Source organism: Anthonomus grandis, chromosome 2 (genome assembly GCF_022605725.1).
Source record: "Anthonomus grandis grandis chromosome 2, icAntGran1.3, whole genome shotgun sequence".
NCBI lineage: Eukaryota > Metazoa > Arthropoda > Insecta > Coleoptera > Curculionidae > Anthonomus > Anthonomus grandis.
In genome coordinates, this window is record NC_065547.1 from 23,922,742 (window position 1) to 23,942,996 (window position 20,255).

The following is a 20,255-nucleotide window of genomic DNA, read 5'->3' on the forward strand; positions in this document are numbered from 1 at the left end:
GAGGTTTTTGCAATCATTTAATCCTGTGTTAATTTGCGGGATCATTTTTGATAAAGGGTTCTTAGAAATCTTTTTATATGGGTCATTTTCAACAAGGCCATCAACTCGTTTATATATAAATATTTATATAAATATGAATATTCGGCTTTGTCTCAAATAACAACCCTTGTCAGATTTTAAATAGAAACAATCTTTTTCTCTCAATCCTTCAGCAACATTAGAATTTGATGTCTTTTTCGAAATTTTGACATATTTCTTGAGATTTGGTAACGAATCGTTTCTGTAGCAAATCCCTTTGAAGATTTCTGGGAAGTATTGATTTAATGATTAAACATTTACTATAATACCCTCCGGGTTGTTTTTGCAGTTTGAACCGGGTGCAAATTGGATACATTAAGAATAACGTAAAGTTAATTTTTTTTAATTAAAAGACCTAAAGGACTGATTTCCAACAATATTAATTGAATTTTCTTCTTAAGTTTTTTATTTAGTAATGCAAAATGCTAATATATTTGCCATTAATTACTTCAAACATTTCTTGAAAAATCACTCCATTCTTGATACTCTAAATACTCAAGCAGTTAGTCTAAAAGTAAGTTTCTTAAAAAGTTTGTATGCTTCTAACTCTGAAATGCTACGTTTACTATATAAATGTTTGACCTCTAAATCTAGACATTTTTGCTGTAGCAAAAACTTTTTGAAAAAAAAAGGGATAAGGAATAAATATAAGGAATATAAAAAAGGATCTTTAAGAGATACAATAACAAACTTTTAAAAGGCTGAATTTCGTTTACAAGATTTCAGAAACCAAACAACTTAATTAATTAATCAAATGTTAGTACTGTCCTTATTCAAATTTTAACTTGCCAAATGTCTATAAAATTAAAAACAGAAGGGTTTTTCTTTTTGTTCTACAGATTAATGTTGATAATAACAATCCAATTATAAACATCATCTTCTGTGCTTTTTTTTAGTCTAAATTCATATTATTTTTGTTTTTTGAAAATGCTTTTATATATTATTTAAGCACTTTTTATTTTTTTCCAAAGTTATTTATTAATCAAATTAGTCTGTAATTACTTTTGAAATTTCATTGTAATTGCCTGATTTAAATATTGGAGTCACAACAGACACTTTTTACACACTACACACAGTTTCATGAATGATAAGTGAGTAGTAAAAGATAGAATAAGTTATCAACTCTATAAGGGTAATGAAAAAATAGAGTTAGGATTTGTTTTTTTTCTTAAAAATCTTTTAAAATGTGTAAAAATTGTACTCTGTGTTTTTTTATTAAACATACTACTAATTTCAGCCTCATTTAAACTTAGGTTAATTTCCTGATTACCATGCTTCTAAATACTATTAACTTCTCTTTTTAATAAAATGTCCTATATTCTAGTTTATATAGGGTTTTCTTTTCCTGATTTCACTATTTAATTTGATAATTTTTTTTAATAAACTTATAAGTTGCTTATTTAGTTAGTAGATCTAATTTATTTATATTTTTTTATATTTTTAATAAGTTGACCAATAAAATAATGATCAGTTAGAGAAGTTGTTATTATATAGGGTTTAATCAAAGTATATAGATTTCAATAATTTGTTAGACTGTGGTTTAATGTCATATTACCTTAAATCTAACTTATCTATTTTTAGGGAAATATGATCAATGGTTGTAAAGAGTCGTTATATTCTCTTCTCGACCGATAAATAAATGAAAAGTATGCAATCTATGTCACAATACTTTCTGTACTTTCATGTAAGGACGTTATATTTACTGCTTAATGTAAAATATTATTTAATAATTAGATTCTCTTCGTTGTTTTATTGAAGATCTTATAACAGAGAATTAACAACTTTTTAAGGTTACGCATGATGCCAGAAAGTAAATAACACTATATTAGACCAAGAATTTAAGCAAATTTAATAGCTTGTTTCATTGTCATTACCCTTTATGATCTAAAATCATTAACCACTCCTCCTTTGAGATTCTATTTGAATGTCCTTTTTTTGCTGAAAGTAAAGCATTATGGAAACTTTAATCAGGCAGACTACAAACAGAGCTAATAAACAAATTTAGTAGATCTAAATATAATAGGTTGGCATTCTTTGCTTAATGGATGAAAACAAAGAAAACACAGACTTAAGATTTTTCTGTTCTGTTCGGAAAATTCTAACTGTTCTTTTTACAATTTCGGATTGCATTAAAACGCCCTTGTTTAAAAATATTAATCCTTTTAAATTCTATGCCGTAGTAAATCTGAAAACCTTAAGTCCTTATATTGATAGGGCCCAGTTGTTTTATTTATTAGTCGCTTAGAGCGAGACAATTTAAACACATTTAATAAGTCATTCATAGTAAATATAGCGTTGTTCGTTAGCAATAAGTACGTATTTTACACTAAGTAAAGAAATAAAGCTTCTATGGATTTATTGCGGTTTTGCTCGTTGCAGGAATCTGAGCACATACTTCTCTGGCGTATTTTGGAATTGTTTTTAGCCACTCGGATAATGCACTTCCAATTTCAGAACTTCCTCGTTGGTTGTTAGTTTCCGTCAACGCATAGCTACATACGCTATTTGGTATTGTTGCTTCATACATAGTCAATTTAAATGCATAATTTCATGCTAAAATAAAACTGCGACACGTCGGAAAAAGAATTCGTCAAAACATTTTGCAAATTAAAGGTTATACTTAGAAAATGCTTATCATTTAAGGATTGTGCATGTTGGCTACACTTGCTTCATTATGCTGATGTACATATGTGATTTTGGTATTCCTCTAGGGTTGTAAGTTTATTTTTATATTGGTCACAAATGGGACATTGATCTTTTTTAGGCTTGAAAAAAGCCAAATTATATTGAGTGCAACAGAATGTTATGTTGCTTCAGAATTTTTCTTATCACATCCTTCCACTAAAAACTTTAACATTTTTGTAATTGGTAAGGACCTAAGTATTTCCTACAATAATGGGATTCGAGAAGAAAAAACTCCTGCCATATTTTATTACCTGGCGTCTATCATAATTTAATTGCCAGTAATTAGCATATACAGTAGTGGCCAAAATTATAGCAACAAATCTGAATTTTACTAATATTTAATAATAACTATTATATGTATGTTTTAATCGTAAAAGTACGCCACTGGTTTAGATGGCCTCTTAATATTTAAACAAAATTTCTCATTCAAATAAAAAAAAGCCTACCTGTTTTTTTGCTGACAATAAATATTTGTAATTGCAAATATTTCACCTGGTCATAATTATAGCCACATTTGAATTTTAGTGCTCTTTCAATCTGTTGAAGTGCAATATTGAAACAATATATATTGTGATTTCTCGGTAGTTATTAACTTATTTAAATAACAGTATGAGTCGTGGTAAAACCGTGTCTGTTGAAGTGAGGCAACTTATAATTAATCAGTATAAGTCAGGCATCAAACAGTCATCCATTGCAAAAAATTTTGCTCTTCACAGATCAGTTGTATCACGTATAGTGAAAAGATACAATAACACAGGGCTAGTAGTACCCAAAAAAAATTCGGGACGTCCCCGGAAAACTTCAAAAAAAAGTGACAAAATGATTGTTCGGATTTCCAGGCAAAACCCATTTTTGTCCTCTTCAAAAATTAAAGGGCTTTTGGATGGCAGTGGGTGTTCCGATCTTAGTGAACGATCCATAAGGCGGCGTCTATTTGAAAATAAGTTGTTTGGACGCAGACCAGCAAAAAAGCCTCTTCTTTCCAAGAAGAACGTGAAGGCCCGACTTAAATTTGCTCGAGAACACCAGGGCTGGACTATTGATCAGTGGCGCAGAGTTATTTTTAGCGATGAATCAAAATTCAATTTATTTAAAAGTGATGGTGCTGCATACGTTCGATGTCCTGTAGGCAAAAGATTTAATCCTCGGTACACTTCTCCTACAGTTAAGCATTGTGGTGGTTCAGTTTTAGTGTGGGACTGTTTTTCGGGGTATGGTATGGGACCTCTTCACAGAATAGAAGGGATTATGGATCGATTTATGTACAAGGATTTATTAAAGAATGTTATGTTACCCTATTCTGAAGAAAATATGCCGCTGTTATATCAATTTCAACATGACAATGATCCAAAACATTCTTCAAGGCTAATAAAAGAGTTTCTCCATGATGAAAAAATTAATGTTATGAAGTGGCCCTCCCAATCTCCGGATTTAAATCCAATAGAAAATCTTTGGGAAATTGTGGATAACAGGTGTAGAACCAGGAATTTCAAAAATGCTGGAGAACTTTTCGAAGCTCTTCAGGATACTTGATTGTCAATCGATCATGATGTTATAAACAAACTTATTTTATCCATGCCAAAAAGATGCAATGAAAAAATTAATGTTATGAAGTGGCCCTCCCAATCTCCGGATTTAAATCCAATAGAAAATCTTTGGAAAATTGTGGATAACAGGTGTAGAACCAGGAATTTCAAAAATGCTGGAGAACTTTTCGAAGCTCTTCAGGATACTTGGTTGTCAATCGATCATGATGTTATAAACAAACTTATTTTATCCATGCCAAAAAGATGCATCTGTTATAAGGGCTAAAGGGTACTATACTAAATACTGAAGAATATTATTGTATTGTAATCTAATTTTGACTTTGGAGAATAAATAAATTGATTTTTCTAAAATGTGTTGCTATAATTTTGTCCAACCCGTTTCCTAAAAAAAATTCCCATTTTTTATTTCTTTTATAAAGTAACAAAAAAATAAACATAAATAAAAAGCTTTGTAAAAAATACATCATAATATATACCAGTTTTTTTTCTAATCTACCACATCATATAATTTGAAGGAAAAATGTACTTGTTGCTATAATTATGGCCACTACTGTAGTTTTGCTCTATCTTCCAAACTAAAAGTACCAATTTAAAAAAGAACAATAAATGCATTTATTAAATTAAAATATGTACACACTAAAAATATAATTTTTTATAAAAAATATTTAAGGAATCAGAATCGGTATCTACCTTACTAGGGAAAACGAACTAAATACAAATAAGGCTAGACACAAAAATTTAAAAAACCAACAAAAATACCGTTAAAAATTGTTTCTAAATTAAACATTTTTAACATAATTATTATACTTTCTAGAGTATTTACCTTCAGATGTTGCTAGCGGGGAAGCTAAAATGCTTGTATTTTTACCAGGTGCATCTTCTGATCTTACGGTAGAGTTATTAACTATTTTTGAATGAAGCATAGTATTATCCTCTTTTAATATTCCTTTAATTTCACTTACTAATTCATCATATATGGGCCCTAAAACTAAATAATCTAGTTTAAAATGTTTGTTTACGAAACTAACCTATAAAATTTAAAAACCTTCTTAAACCAATTTAGAACTTACCTTCGGCATCAATATGAACTAAATTTTTTATTGATTTTTTGTAATGCCGATTGGAATGATATATTGTAATGAGAGATATAGCGCTCATTATAATATAATTATTTATAATAAACCACAAACTAGAGTTAGGTAGGCACAGCACAAAAACAAACTCAAACCGTAAACAAAACACAAATGATTAAGTAGAAAAATGTCATGCTCCAAAATGTTTAATGCTTGTTGGGTTAAAGTGACAATATATATCTTGATCGCATTAAAGTGCTATGTTTTTATAACTAAATATATATACAGGGTGTCCATTTAATATCGCGGTGTTCGACTGCGGCTAAACCGTGAAACGGAAAAAACCTTTAATAGTGGAAATGTTAATTGAGTTAGAGGGACCACTTTTTAAAATTAGTTTGGTTGATACAGGCTGTCCAAAAAAAGCGTGGTACATACTTTGAACTTTTTTTTAAATGGAATTACCTATATTTTTTTTCTGAAATGGGAGTCTCATTTGACTCTCTTTTAACCCTAAAATTGTTTTTCTCTAAAATGCGACGTTGCCTAGTTATTAACAATTTAGAGAAATTTTCACGAAAATCAATGTTTCACTAAATTTTATTAATATTTACCACCGACGTTGTTTATCTTTTTGAAAAATCTATGTAGAGTCCTTGGCTAAGTTCATTTTACCTTATAAAATTCCAAAATTTATTTATTTTTATACAGGGTGATCAAAATCGTTACTCAAATAATTATATTTTTAATTAAATTTTGCGCCATAATAAAATAATAGTAGTTAGAGACAAATAATATTAACCCCTGATGCTATCTCATTTAAAAAAAAGAAATTTTGTCTTACAAGTAAAAAGTTGGCCATAATTCACTTATTCTTTGTTGTGTGATGTCAATTATAATGTTTACTTATCAGTCATGTTAAGTAGATTTGTGTCAAAATGAATTACTCTCAGCGATAATGAGTAAATTATTTACGTTATCGTTGAATGCCTTGGAAAGTTTTTTTGGCTTCAAGAGTTTATTAGAGAAAATTTCCTAATAATTTCAAACATCCCCATTCATTAGTGAATATGATCTTCACTAATGAATATACGTTCCACAGAAATGATTTTGTGAATCTCCATCGACTTTTTATGAATAATTTTGAACAATGATGGAGCATCAATGTTTGGGGGTGCAATATTACATGATTTTGTTATTGTTCCATCTTTTTTGAAAATCATTTAACAGGAAAAGTTTTTCTAAGTTTCTTAAGAGAGAATTTTCCGCACTTTCCGACTTTGTAAGGCATCAGTTGAAGGGTGCACAAGCTCACATTTGTACTGATGTCACAGATTGTGATATACGGTGATATTAATCTTTCTTGTGGCATTTTCCAACGGACCTATTTGTAAGTCATTTTTTGTCTTACTGTAATTTTCGGATTTTCTCCAACCGACTTGGTGAATGCCAATTTGATTTCTTCATTTAAAACTGTGTTTGTTCTAGTTTGTTTTTTGTACTCTACGCTTACGGTATACTTTAATAATTCTCAAGTAAAATTAAACGTTGTAATGCCTATGAAAAATAAGTGTCACTCTTCCTTTAAGAATAAATTTTGAGAAAACGGTTAGAGATAAACGCAAACTTGTTGGTATCAAAAAAAAGAATGCTCTATCAAAATGAGTTACTAGATATAGGGTGTTCTATTTAAAAAAATAGCGCAAAATTTAATTAAAAATATAATTATTTGAGTAACGATTTTGATCACCCTGTATAAAAATAAATAAATTTTGGAATCTCATAAGATAAAATGAACTTAGCCAAGGACTCTACATAGATTTTTTAAAAACATAAACAACGTTGGTGGTAAATATTAATATTTAATTAAAACATTGATTTTCGTGAAAACTTCTTTAAATTGTTAATAACTAGGCAACGTCGCATTTTAGGGCAAAATAATTTTAGGGCTAAAGAAAGAGTCAAATGAGACTGCCATTTCAGAAAAAATATATAGGTAGTTCTATTCTTCCATTTAAAAAAAGTTTAAAGTATGTATCACGCTTTTTTGGGACACCCTGTATCAACCAAACTAATTTTAAAAAGTCATCCCTCTAACTCAATTAACATTCCCACTATTAAAGTTTTTTTCCATTTCACGGTTTAGCCGCAATCGAGCACCGCGATATTAAATGGACACCCTGTATATACCATTTTTCTTTTTTGGGGACTTATGACAGTATAATAATTATTATTATATCGATTATATAATAATTTATGATATAATTTGTATGTATCTGTTTCTAAAGCGTGGGAGACTTCATTAGTTATTGTAGATAAAGGTATTTTATTTTTAAGTAACTTGGTTCAAAAACAAAAAAAACTGTAACTTTCGACTTGATCACATGCAATATACCTCAGGTGGCGCCCTCTGCAATATATAGCGAATCCGTAAACGGATTTCAATTTCTCGTTTCAAAAAACCCCCTCACACCAAATTTTAATTTAATATCTTATAAAACACTCGGCTTACTTCAAAAAAACGATTTTATATTTCTCATTTTTAAGCCCTGTATATTAAATACCGAGCGCCCAATTAAAAAATGGCATAACGAAAGTCGCATTATTTTGGTCCACCCTATATGTGGCTGGCGCATTGGTCTCCTTTTTCTGGACGCCCTGTATAGAGTTGTTTATTTTTACTATATAAAACCTTGCTAATTACAAACCCTCATTAAATCATCTATATTGTGATTTTTATTGATGGTTGATTGGTTGTACCTATTGATGTGGAAATACTGTATATAGAAGGAATGTAAAAGTCGTAATAGTAAAATTATAAAGAAAATAAAAGTGTTTTTAACTGAATTTGATAAGTAAATACAAACAAAAATTTATCATTTTTATGGTATTTGGATTTATAAGATTCAAGTTTAAGTTTAGAATTATAAGATTTAAGATTATCAGAATAATAAAACAAATATTTTAAAGTGTCTATTTTGTCTTTGTAAACATAACCTCTCAAAAACTTTAATTGTTTTGTTTCCCTACAATTGCCACAACTGAAACTTGTCAGAGTGACCAACATCCAAAGGACACAATCAAGTAAAATGGCGGCCCCCTAGTAGTGGTCATTTACTTTTCACTGAATTGGCAGTCCAGATATATTTATTAAGCTCGTGTCTACGATATATTGATTGATTGATATTGATAATAATGAATTGTGACAGAGATCAAAGAGCAGAAGTAGAAAATAGTATCCAGACATTTTCCCACTCTTAGACGAGGAAAAAGATTGGACATGTAATACAAGCAGCTGATGTGTGACCGACCGGCTCTGGAATAGTTGATCAGTGACGTATCTTGAAATATTGTTTGTTATCCGTTTATTTTTTTTTTGTACCCATAAAAATTCGATTAATTTTTTTTTATTGATATATAATTTGTGTTCATATATCTCTTGTATACCGTTTCCCCGTAGTTTTTTAAATACATATTAGCTTAAATTAAACACCTTTTTTCTATTTTTTTGCCAAAACTCCAGATTAAAGATGTATTTATTGATTTGGTTTATATATTGTAAGTATACAGGGTGTTTCCTAACTACGGTACGAAACTATACAGGGTGAATCGTTAGGTCGTTTTATGAAAAAAAGTTCCTATGAACGTATGTCGGGGGTTACTTTGTTTCTGAGATACAGGGCGATAAAGGTTCAAAAAAATAACGGTATTTTAAAAATACTATAACTATCCTTAAACCGATTTGGTTGAAATTTGGTGCAGTTATTTGAAGTTATAAGACGCTTATTTAGCTGTAACTAGATCGAAATTATTAGGTCCAGTGGCGTGTCAGTGGACACCACATGCTTATTGTTGAGAAAAAAACAAGGCCAATAATTAATTGTTTTGCAGCTTTTTATTTATTTTTGTATTTAAGCAACTATTATTTATATACTATTATTTATTATATAACTTTACATAATAACAAAAAATGTATGAAAAACACATATATATTATAAATAATGAAAAAAACGAACATTAACTAGCTGAACTACAAAGCATAATACATAAAAATATAAACAGAAAAAAATATTTGACGTACCTTTATTTAAAATACTTAGGTACCTAACATTATTGTTGCTACTGTCCCTTAAATTAAATTACTTCTGACTGCCTTTTTGGTAATAAAATGAATCCTTTATTTAAATATTTCTGAATAAGAGTCCATTAAAAGATAAATATGATTATTACAAGTAGAATATAATTTTTTAAGCAATCAAAACAATTTTCTTCAATACAAGAATATATAATTTTGTGTGTCATGATTTAAAAAAAATTGTTTGTTTTAGTTTAGGTTGATTTAGTCTTAAAAAATGCTCTACAATTTTGTATATGATAATAGCATCTTTAGAGGGATATGTTAACCCACCATGTCTTTTTTGATTAATTAGAGAGTTCAAAAAATGTTCTTTTTTTTTCAATTAATGACTTATTACATTGTTCACAGGTTGAAACTTTCTGCAAGTAATGGGATATAAAATAATAATTTGGTATGAAATTGCTTATTATATGAGTATTCATTATATATGAATGATCATGCCAAACTTGATGTAAAGGGCTTACATCTTCTATTATTTTAGTAGGAGGGGCTTTACTGAAATTCATATGTAAATCAGGGTTGTTAAAACGAGAAGAACCTGCCATGATTCGTATATCTTGTAATATTTTTATCAGCATGTTAAGAATATGGCTTCAAATCTTGAAAATCAAGTTGGGCATTTTGAATCGTGCTTTGATGTGGTAAACAAGTATCAAATATTTGTCTTCAAAAATCATTAACTTTTGAAGAAAAAAAACTTAATATTAAGGCAAATTTTCGTAAATCTAGGGAATATTTTTTCCCAGATTGACGTTTTAGTACTTCTTTTTTGCAATTTTTGCCACTCTGTCTAATATTAATACATTTTCAAAAGAAACTAAATTTCTTGACTGTAAAAATTCATGTATAATGTTTTTTAAAGAAACAATTTTTTTCTTATCTTTTAATTTTTGTCCTAAAACTTTGATTTTTTTAAATTTCTTGTTTATTTTAATTTCTGATTACTTTTTATAACCTGTTTGAATAGCTACTTTCTGAGTTTTTTTTAAGTATCTTCATTAGAAGGAGTTCTAGTAAGGATAGATCATCATCAATGTGAGTTCACATCTTCGTTGCTCTTCTTTTTGTCTCCTAAAAAAAGCCACTTAAATTTTTTTAACATAAAGAGCTTTTTAAAAAAATGATACTAGACTTCTTTCAAATAACTTTTGATTAATATGATTACATTTTTATGGACTGGTAGGTCTGGAAATAGTGTTGGCACAGCGTCATTTATAAAAAAGTGACTTTTCAAAATGTCTTGAACAAATCATTAGGTGAAGGTGTCCAATCTGAAATTCTCATTGTTTGGAATTTGGAAACCTAAAATAAAAATATGGTAAACATTGTGTTAATGTTCCCTTTACATTTTAACAGATAACCAAAAAGTAAAAAATTATACTCTTTAAAATTAATAATTAATTCTTTAACTACAAACATGTTTGAGTTTAATAATAATAAATATTATTTTTTTGGAAGAAAATAAATACATAATCATATTTACTTTTTTCGATCAATTTCTGCTAATGAGAAGCTTAATACACATATTATATAATAACATTTTCATTGTCAAAAACGAATTTAGACAAAACCATTAAAAACAAATATATAGAGCAATTAAGACATACACCTTAATATTCATGAATAAAAAGTACAAAGAAAATACCAAAAATTACAAAAATAGTTATTATGAACTACATTATACTTATCACGTACCTTACTAAACACTTAATGGGTGTATTGTAATGTTAATATGAATCTCTGGTTTTAAACAGGTTGACAATATTTACCTGTAAAAGGTGATTCCAGATTCTTTGGGTCATTTTGGCTTTTACAGCCAAAAGCACAACAAAACACCATACTTCTATCCACAAATTATCGTTTTAAAACAGTTTTTTAGTCTGGCTCCAAAAAATGGCCGCCGATCGAATATGTGACAGGGTCGGTAATCACCGGTAAAGCAGAGTTACACGTCTCCTCTCTTTCCTCGTCTAAGTTTCCACTATGTTTACCAATGTCAAGGGCGATAACTATCACTTTTGACAGTTCTTAAAAATTTCTAACCTCAACTTTTTAAAATCTATTTTACATATATTTGCATTTATGAAAAATTTCCGCTTATTTAATGTTCACTGTCGTAATAGTAAGTATTCAATCTATCCAATTTTAATAAAAAAACACATCTAAGTTTTTTGTTAACAGGATTTCACAATGTTTTCCAAAGACAACTGCTCTCAACTCAGCATCTCAAAACGGATAAGGTCCTGGTGGTATCCAAGTTGTCCAGGTTCGAATTTGAAAAGAAAAAAGCCAAAACCTTGACTGAATCTAAGCTAATCGACAAATTAAGGCAAAGAGGTACAGATATAGAAAAAATGATCAGACACCATGATCTGCATAAAAAGTTTGAAGAAAATGTTGTTAATACTTTTAGCAACTTGGGGATCAGTGTCAAAGTGGTTAACAGGTGAGTTTTTTTAAATCTTTTATTATAAGTTAGTCAACCAGGTTCTTTAAGATATGATTATACAGCTGATGATGTGGTGAAATCCGATATTATAATACCTATTGGAGGAGACGGAACATTTTTATTGGCTGCTAGTATGGTTAATAATAATGAAAAACCTGTGATAGGTTTAAATTCCGATCCTAATCGGTCCGAGGGATATTTGTGCCTACCTAAGAAATATTCAACTAATATTAGGGAGGTCATTGAAAGGCTACATAATGTAAGTCTTGCAGGCTTAAATTTGTATTTTTTTTTCAGCACACTAGTATACTGGGTACACAAAGAATATAAAAAAGCTAGATGAATTAATTTTAAATTCCATATAATCATTTCTCTATGTTGAATATGTCATATTCAAATACTTATATTAATATTCTCAAATTCACATAAAAAAATTCTTTGTTGTCAATATATTCAAATTCATAATATTCAATATATTCAAATTCATAAATACATGGTATTTATTGATAAAGCTTCTTATAATATAAAATAGGAATATGAATTGACATATTATTAACACATAATTAAAAAAAAACAATAGTGAAAATACACAACATTACAGGAGGAATGCCAGAATCTTTTCATGTTCACATATTTCCAAAAAATTTTAACATATCTGAGTGAAGACTCTGTAACAGTTACATAATTTAGGTAGCAATCTCTTTTCAATGCCTTACAATCAGCTCTAAGCTTAGAAAGTTGCTCATAGTCACTGAACAAGCCAATTGCACTTTTTTCTTGTTAATAATTGTTTCCTTTAGTTCCTGTGAGAACCAAATGGGAAATTTAGTGGCAGAGTATTTTTTAAAGGAATAAAATAGTCAACTGCTAAATAAAGTCATAAAACAAATTGACCATGTCATCTAGTGGCCTATTCATCAACATGGTGTTAATGAAACTGAGAAAAAGGTCACAAAGAGCGTCAACATCCATCAAAAAGAAATTCCTATAATATCCATCACACTTTAAACCTGCATTATTTAAATGCTTGTTTATACATCGAATTTTGAAGGAGAGGGGTGAGTGGCATTGCCCCCTTGGCAACAAAGAAACTTCTGCCAAGTGCAACCCCAGCTTCACTGTCCTGTAGAAATACCAGATCCAAAATAGATTTGCTCTCATTTACTTTTTTTTTAATTTAACGATCCAAATAAGATTATATCGCTTGTAATATTATTGGGTTTAGGGAATAATAAAATAAAAGTCGAATCCTATTTAAACTTACCGACGCTTCGCAAAATATATTTGCATCTTGAGGGTGTTAAAATACAATAATAATAATTAAGACAACAGGAAAAAAGTGTTTATTGTTTGTGTCTTAATTATAATTGAAATTGAAATAAATAAAACTGATTTTCCTAATTGTAATGCAGCCAACGTTAGACACACACTTATAATACAAATGAGAAAAAAAAAGGATGGATATTACAACAATGAGAAAAAAGACTACTTTCTAATTTGTAATATATTTTATCACCTTGCAGATTTGAGGCAACAAAGGACCAAGTCCCTCCGTATGTTACGCCACTGGCAATATTTTTTTTAAATTGGCTTCATCAGTAACTGACAATGTACCTACTACAATAACCTGCATGCGAAATTTAATTAAAATTAGAATACTTTATAATTCTAAATGTTAGACTTAAGTCAAAAAACATAATTAAAATTAAAATTTATACAGAAAACCTTTAGACATGTGACATCCTTAATACTGTCACAAATCATGTTTGAGTTTGATTCACACACATTATGAACAATAATGTTGCTGGCCCTCTTACCTCTATCATTTTTCTCAGTCAGTAAGGTATCCATATCTGACGATTCACAAGATGGTGCTGTTTAAGTGATATTTTAATAGAAGTCATTTCAGTTTTAAGCTCTGCAAATGAACTATGTAAGCATTGTTTGATGGATTTAATATAGTCTACAAGAAATTTTAATCAGGTCATGCCATCAGGAACAACCTTGTCACATCTTGAACCTTGCTAGCAGCACTCTGTGACTGTCAAATGCCTTTGAAAAATCACAGAACGCTGCTGCCGCAACCTCACCAGTGTTCAGCCTATTATAAACGTGTTCTAGAAATCTAAAGATAGCATCCCTGTGCTAACAGGTTTAGAAAAGTCAAACTGTTGAAAACCCAATAGGGCAAGCCTATTTCAGAATGAAACCATCCTCACCTTCACAAGCTGTTCCACAATCTTGCCCAAATTACGCAGTAATCCTCTGGATCTAAAATTAGCAGTATAGTTGTATTGACCATTGTTGTAAAGACGAATAACCATTGCTCTTTTTGAGCAAGCCTTTCATATTCATATTTTATTCATGCTAGTTACAGGAGCACTTACATATTCGAGCACTTGCGCTTATGTAGCGTAATGACAAAAAAACAAAATTTCCTACATTAATATAGTTTTAATTATAGCATTGTCTTAACAAATATTTACAAATACCGCCATTAAGCTCTAAACACATTTTACTTCATCTGAAAAGGACCCTTGTTGCTTTTCTAAATGATTGATGTCTTTCTTTGACAAACGCAGCCGCATTTCTAATGCGTCGAATAAGGGCCGAGTGTCGCCTTTCATTTTGTACACCTCATTTTTAAACCAGCCCCACAAACAATAGTTCAATGGTGAGAGGTCTGGAGATGGGGTAGGCCAACTAATAGGATCACCGCGACCAATTCATAGTCCTGGACACTCTTCATCCAGGATTTCAGGAAGCTCGATTTGCAATCATCATCGATCGTGCAAATCATTTTGCAAAAAAAAAAATAAGTAGTATATGTAGGTTCTGTAGGCCTTGCTCGTGGAGTTAGTTGATTACTCTTTTCTGTGGAATGACCAATTCTTCGTGAGCTGGTCGTTGCATCATCTTCTACCAAATTCAGAATATTTTCTACTTCTTCTAAACCTCGTCGAGTGGCTCCTTCAGGTGTTATGTTAGTACTGGGAAGAGTTTCGGTCTCGCAAAGTTTGTTAAAAACCCTGATAAATACGTTTTTGTCCGGATTTCTCCGATGCGGAAATCGTCGACGGTATTCTTGGACAGCAGCTGTAGCATTTATCTTACAAAAGTATTAAACAAAAACCATATTTGTATAACTATCCTAAATTTGAATAGATGTGTGGCATTTTATACGGCTTTAATCGTAGAAAGGCGACAATAAAGCACACTAGCACTGACACTAACACATGTCAGAACAACAAAACGGACCAAACAAATTGGTACTCACAGCATTTGTGATAAGAAGCAGTAAACTATTTAAAATATTTTAATTACGCTATAATTTAAAAATAAGTTTTTATTTTTTTTTTTATTTTTGAATTATTTTGACGTATACAATACTCACGTGCAGTTTGGTGCATTCCTCCCGACTCACCCTGTAGAGAGTTAGGACCTTTTTCTGGGAAATGAATCGCGAGACTCGACCCCAACTATATAGCGAAACATGCACCAAACGTCAAAATAATGCCTCCCGGAGTTACCCCAAGGTAGACAGGTATACCAACCCCTCTATAAAGTTTTTGAGCAGTTATCCTGACAGCAAACCAATCAGATAAAATGTTGTTTGTGAGATTAGTGATTTACTCTTTATACTTTAGAATGCCCCTATTGTTAGGCCCAAGAACTTTCATGATGATGTTTGTTAGTGTGTCTATGTTAGTACTTCCCGTACAGCAGATTCGTATCTGGAACATTCAATAAACACTTTCTGGCAACTTACAGCCCCCCAGATAGGCAGAAAATCAAGACAAGACCACACCCGTTAAACCCGTTTAAACCTGCAAGTTCCGCAGCAGAATTTAATGATTCGCACAACTGCAGACTAGTTGTGCAGACAGTCTAGTTGTGGCAACGTAGCAAATAAGTCTTATTTAGATAGTTTTTCGGCTAATTAATTAGAAGCTCATTGTTGAAGGTGCTTTTTACTTTGTAAGTGTACTTACGGTGATATTATTATACTATCGTGGTAACAGTTTTTTTGTTCTACTGTTTTTGTCTGCTGCTCTGATTGGCCTAGCAAAACTAAGGAGTCAGATTGGTTCACATTGCCGATTGTAGTTATTTATCACATGTCTTTGTATATGGTTAAAGACAATTCAAAGTATAAACTTTTGATCTGTTTGTCTAATGCTGGTTTGTGCATTGAGTCAGCTTCACTGCTTGGATAGGTATTTAATTATTTAGATGGTAAAGAAATGTTTCAGCTGCCAAATACGGCATGCACATTTCTTCATCTTTCTTTTTCTGATATAAATTGACGGATGATTTGTTATTGCCGGTGACTGGATCTGAACACATTGCTTATGAATGGGTCTTTTCAGTACCATATATGTCAAAGTCTCTAAAGTATACAGTAGAGTTTTTTGATTTCGAAAATGCTGATTTTGTACCATTAAATAATCTCCTTGCATCTATCGACTGGTCGTTTATAAACAGCACTTCTGATATAAATATTTCTCTAAATAAGTTTTATGACCTTTTGTATGAAGGAATCAGCTATTTTGTGCCTATTAAGTCCTATAATACTGGTAGCTTTCCTGTATGGTTTTCAAGGGAATTAGGAAGCTTAGTTTTACTTAAAAAAGTTGCTCATAGGAAATTTAAGGGATCTCAACTACAAAGTGATTACTTGATTTTTTTCTGGGCTTCGGCAGTAATGCAGTGTGTTGAGCGGTCAGTGTTACCGCGACTAAAACCGGTTTTAGGCGAATAACCAAAGCGTTTTGGTGCTGTTGGTTTTTAAAAAGTGACGTCATCAATCTACTGTCAAAGTTGTCATCAACATTAGGGGTGAATACCTGTAACTGTCTAGTATTTTTTAATTTTTGGTTAAATGGTTATTTGAAATGCCAAAACATCCTTAAAAAAAATAATAAAAATAAAGTCTGAAGTTATATACGTTGTGCTCTATTAGCCGAAGTTCTGTTGAAGGCACTTTATTAGAAGGGATATATTTCTCCTTCAAAGCAAGAATTATTACTTGCGTTTCGGAATAAAGTGACTGTCGTAAAAATTTTATAACCAATACGACATTTTCATTTAAAAAAAATCTACAACCAGTAAGCACATAAGTCTTATTATTGGTCTTATTCCTAAAGGAATATTATGTAAGAAATGAGAATGCAGTACACAAAATAAAATTGTTTTTGTTTAATATTTACTATTTATAGTCAATAAACATTGGTTAAACCAAAACGTTCACACGAAAGTGTGAAAAGTGTGAAGTTGTGACGTCAATGTAGGTGTTTGGCGTGTAAAAACCAAGGACAACCGCGGTAATTACCAATAAATTGTGGTTATCCGCCTAAAATCGGTTATTATGTTTTTCATACCGAGAATAATCTATGGCGAAATCCTAGGTTATTCTGGAAACATGTAAGCATGTTAAAAAGTCAAATATTATTCCTAAACATATGTTTTTGAATGATGAAACAAGTGATGAGCGTGGAGATACAGTTAATTTATTTACCGAACGTATATTCTGATAAAGCATTTCAAATGCCTGAATATTACATGACATGGCTTGTAGATCAATTTGATGTCAAATTTATAGAGTTATCTTTAGTAGGAGTTTTTGATGAGATTCTAGGCTTACCGTGCAAGACTTCTGCGGGACCAGATGGCATACTCAGCTTGCTATTTCGTGAATGCGTATGTACTCTGTTGAGGCCTATTTGCACTTTATTCAATCTGTTTTTAAAGTCGGGAATATTTCCTTATTTTTGGAAGAATTATGATAAAGGATTATTTCTAAGAAATTTAAAGACGATTTAAAATTGTTTTTGTCTATTGATTCAAATGTTCAGTGTCAATTAATACAAGATGACTTGCATAATCTTTGTGAATGGGCAATCTTAATGGTTAGATTTAAATGTTCTGAAGTGTTATTCAATAACTTTTGAAAGGATTCGCAGTCTTACATTGTTTTATTATACTGTAGGTTCCACAGTTTTAAAAAGGGTAGCAGAAATTAGGGATCTCAGAGTAATTTTCGATTCTAAGTTGACTTTTTTGTCTTGTGTCTCATACTGAAAAGTTAGTTAATGCAGTCAAGACTTCTTATGCTCTATAAAGTGCTGTACTGTTCGTTAGTCGTATATTGAAAATATTGAGAAAGTCCTAAATAAATCCTTAAGAAATTGTTTTTTTTAAACTTTGTTGTTCTCTCATGAAACCACTTGAGTTAAGGCGTAATAATTCAGACTTGTGTTTTATTTTTAAATTAATAGCTGGCTTGACAGAATTTGATTTTTCTTTCCGGCGCAAAAATTGACTAGACTTTAAGAACTTTTCCATGTAGATTTTGATAGTATGTAGTTCTTATGGATAGCAAAATCCAATAACTAGAATGCAACCTTGTTTTGATAGGTATAGTCTTGACTTGTACGTTTCTTTTAGCAGTTTGAGGAGTTCTCTCAATTTTATTAGTGACTGGTGACTTTAACATTCTTCTTAAAATTAATTTGTAACCTTGATTTATGTCTTAGTATTATCTAGCTTAAGTTATTAATATTAGTATCTTTTGTATTATTTTATTTTTATAAAATTGGTGGATACCGTTAATAAATAAATAGCCACTGCTATGAACATGCAGAGAATATAGTGGATCCAACAGCTATTAATTTTCAATGGATATGTATTGTTATCTTATATATTATACATAGATAACGATACATATATTATTTTCTTTTATTTTATTACCTTTTCTTCGTCAATTTCTTTTTGGTAACCCACTGTAGTCCAAGAAGAAATTAAATTGCATTTAAAAAATATTAAATAATATTGGAAAACTGGTTTATATTCTACAATACCCACTCTCGTTTTCAACTCACGTATATACCCTATATCTACATAGCCACGAAGTTTCTGACTCTGTTTCAATATATACAGGTAATCCTTTCTAGAAAGCAAAATTACAACTTTATCTGGAGAGTCTAAATTGCTTTGTCAGGTTAAAATTGGGTAATATTGCATTGTGTAGAATCCAATTTACTAGTATCACATTCGTTTGATTGAGTCCTTTCGTTGCAGGTTTGCTAGGTACTTAGGTTATAGACTTAATGGTTTATAATGAGTTACTTATTTTATTGGGTATTACGTCATTTATAGCAAAAATTAATTTAGAAATTACTATCTCACACGCTGAAAAATGAAGAAGAAAATAGACTTATTCACGTATTTAAAAAAAAATATGAACTCAAATCTATAATGATACCGTTCGATATACTTAATTTAATTTAAGTTCAATAAGTTTTCAATACAATAATTTACTTGAGGTATTATAGATTTTTTATATATCTAGGAGCTGAGGTTTAATCTTCTAGAGTTAATAACTCGTTTCTTCTTTCCTATTGGAAATGGGATATTTCCCACCTAACTTTGTTATGAATATTAAAATTAAAAAACGATAAAAACAACATAAAGACATACTTTTTAAAAAATACCTAATTTGAACCAACGTTTCGGTAGTTATATCTACTACCATTATCAGGGTAATTAAAGTAAAATTAAGTTAAATTAAAAATATAAACAAAATATACTTATCTTGCAAATCTTCTGCTATATAATACCCTCAAAACTCCTTCCTAATTCGATAATACTTTTATTCCTTTTTTATATAATTTCACGGTTTATTAATAGTTTGACAAAACACTTAATAAAAAAAATTAAACAATAAATTAAAAACTTTTTAATTTAATGGTTTATATCTGAAGGAATTTGGACCCATGCCAACTATTATGCTGCTTAAATCTACATCCATTGCCTCTGACAAGAAATTTATTTTTTATTAATTTTTTATATCGTTTAATGGACAGTCCGTTCTTCTCTCTTGTTCTTTTTCCTTGGCTTAATACTAGACACCCACAAACCTTCTTCTTACCAAAGAAAAACATCTATATGGGGCAAGTTACTTGTTGGAGATAAAGGCATGAAACACTTAAAAATAGTTGAATTTTTCAAGCTTGCAATTTTATTTTGCTTCTGGTATGCTAGTGTGTCTTGAATAGCAATGTTCTTTTTTTCTTCAGATGTAAGTAATAATTTTTAGGGTAATTTTAAATGGCTGATGAGGAGTAGGATCAGAACAACCCTTTTAGTAAGTGGGAAAGATAACTTTGTTCCAAAATATATGCATGACAATGATTTTGAGATGTTCCCCAAAAAAAGTGCAGCTGGCACTTCTAGTATAGATGGAGCAAAGGTTTTGCCATTTTTAGCTTTAAATGAGGTAAATA

At 30.3% G+C, this 20,255-nt stretch overlaps 1 protein-coding gene and 1 long non-coding RNA gene across 3 annotated transcripts in view; one reads left to right on the plus strand and one right to left on the minus strand.

Moving 5' to 3' along the window:
• Positions 1–20,255, plus strand: part of LOC126750501 (NAD kinase 2, mitochondrial) — a 34,829-nt gene that overhangs the window by 5,242 nt on the left and 9,332 nt on the right. The window contains exons 1-4 of one of the 2 annotated variants that reach the window (XM_050460135.1): positions 11,496–11,643; positions 11,703–11,967; positions 12,019–12,229; positions 20,069–20,248. In XM_050460135.1, coding sequence (XP_050316092.1) covers positions 11,604–11,643; positions 11,703–11,967; positions 12,019–12,229; positions 20,069–20,248 — 696 coding nt within the window. In that variant the 5' untranslated portion in view covers positions 11,496–11,603. Of the gene's footprint in view, positions 1–11,495; positions 11,644–11,702; positions 11,968–12,018; positions 12,230–20,068; positions 20,249–20,255 lie in introns of those variants that run through there. The other variant, XM_050460134.1, reaches the window with a different exon arrangement.
• Positions 9,728–11,428, minus strand: LOC126750506 (uncharacterized). The gene is made up of 3 exons (XR_007665742.1): positions 11,291–11,428; positions 10,687–10,823; positions 9,728–10,592 (listed from the first exon to the last, which is right to left on the minus strand). It is a non-coding gene; the product is annotated as an uncharacterized LOC126750506 (long non-coding RNA).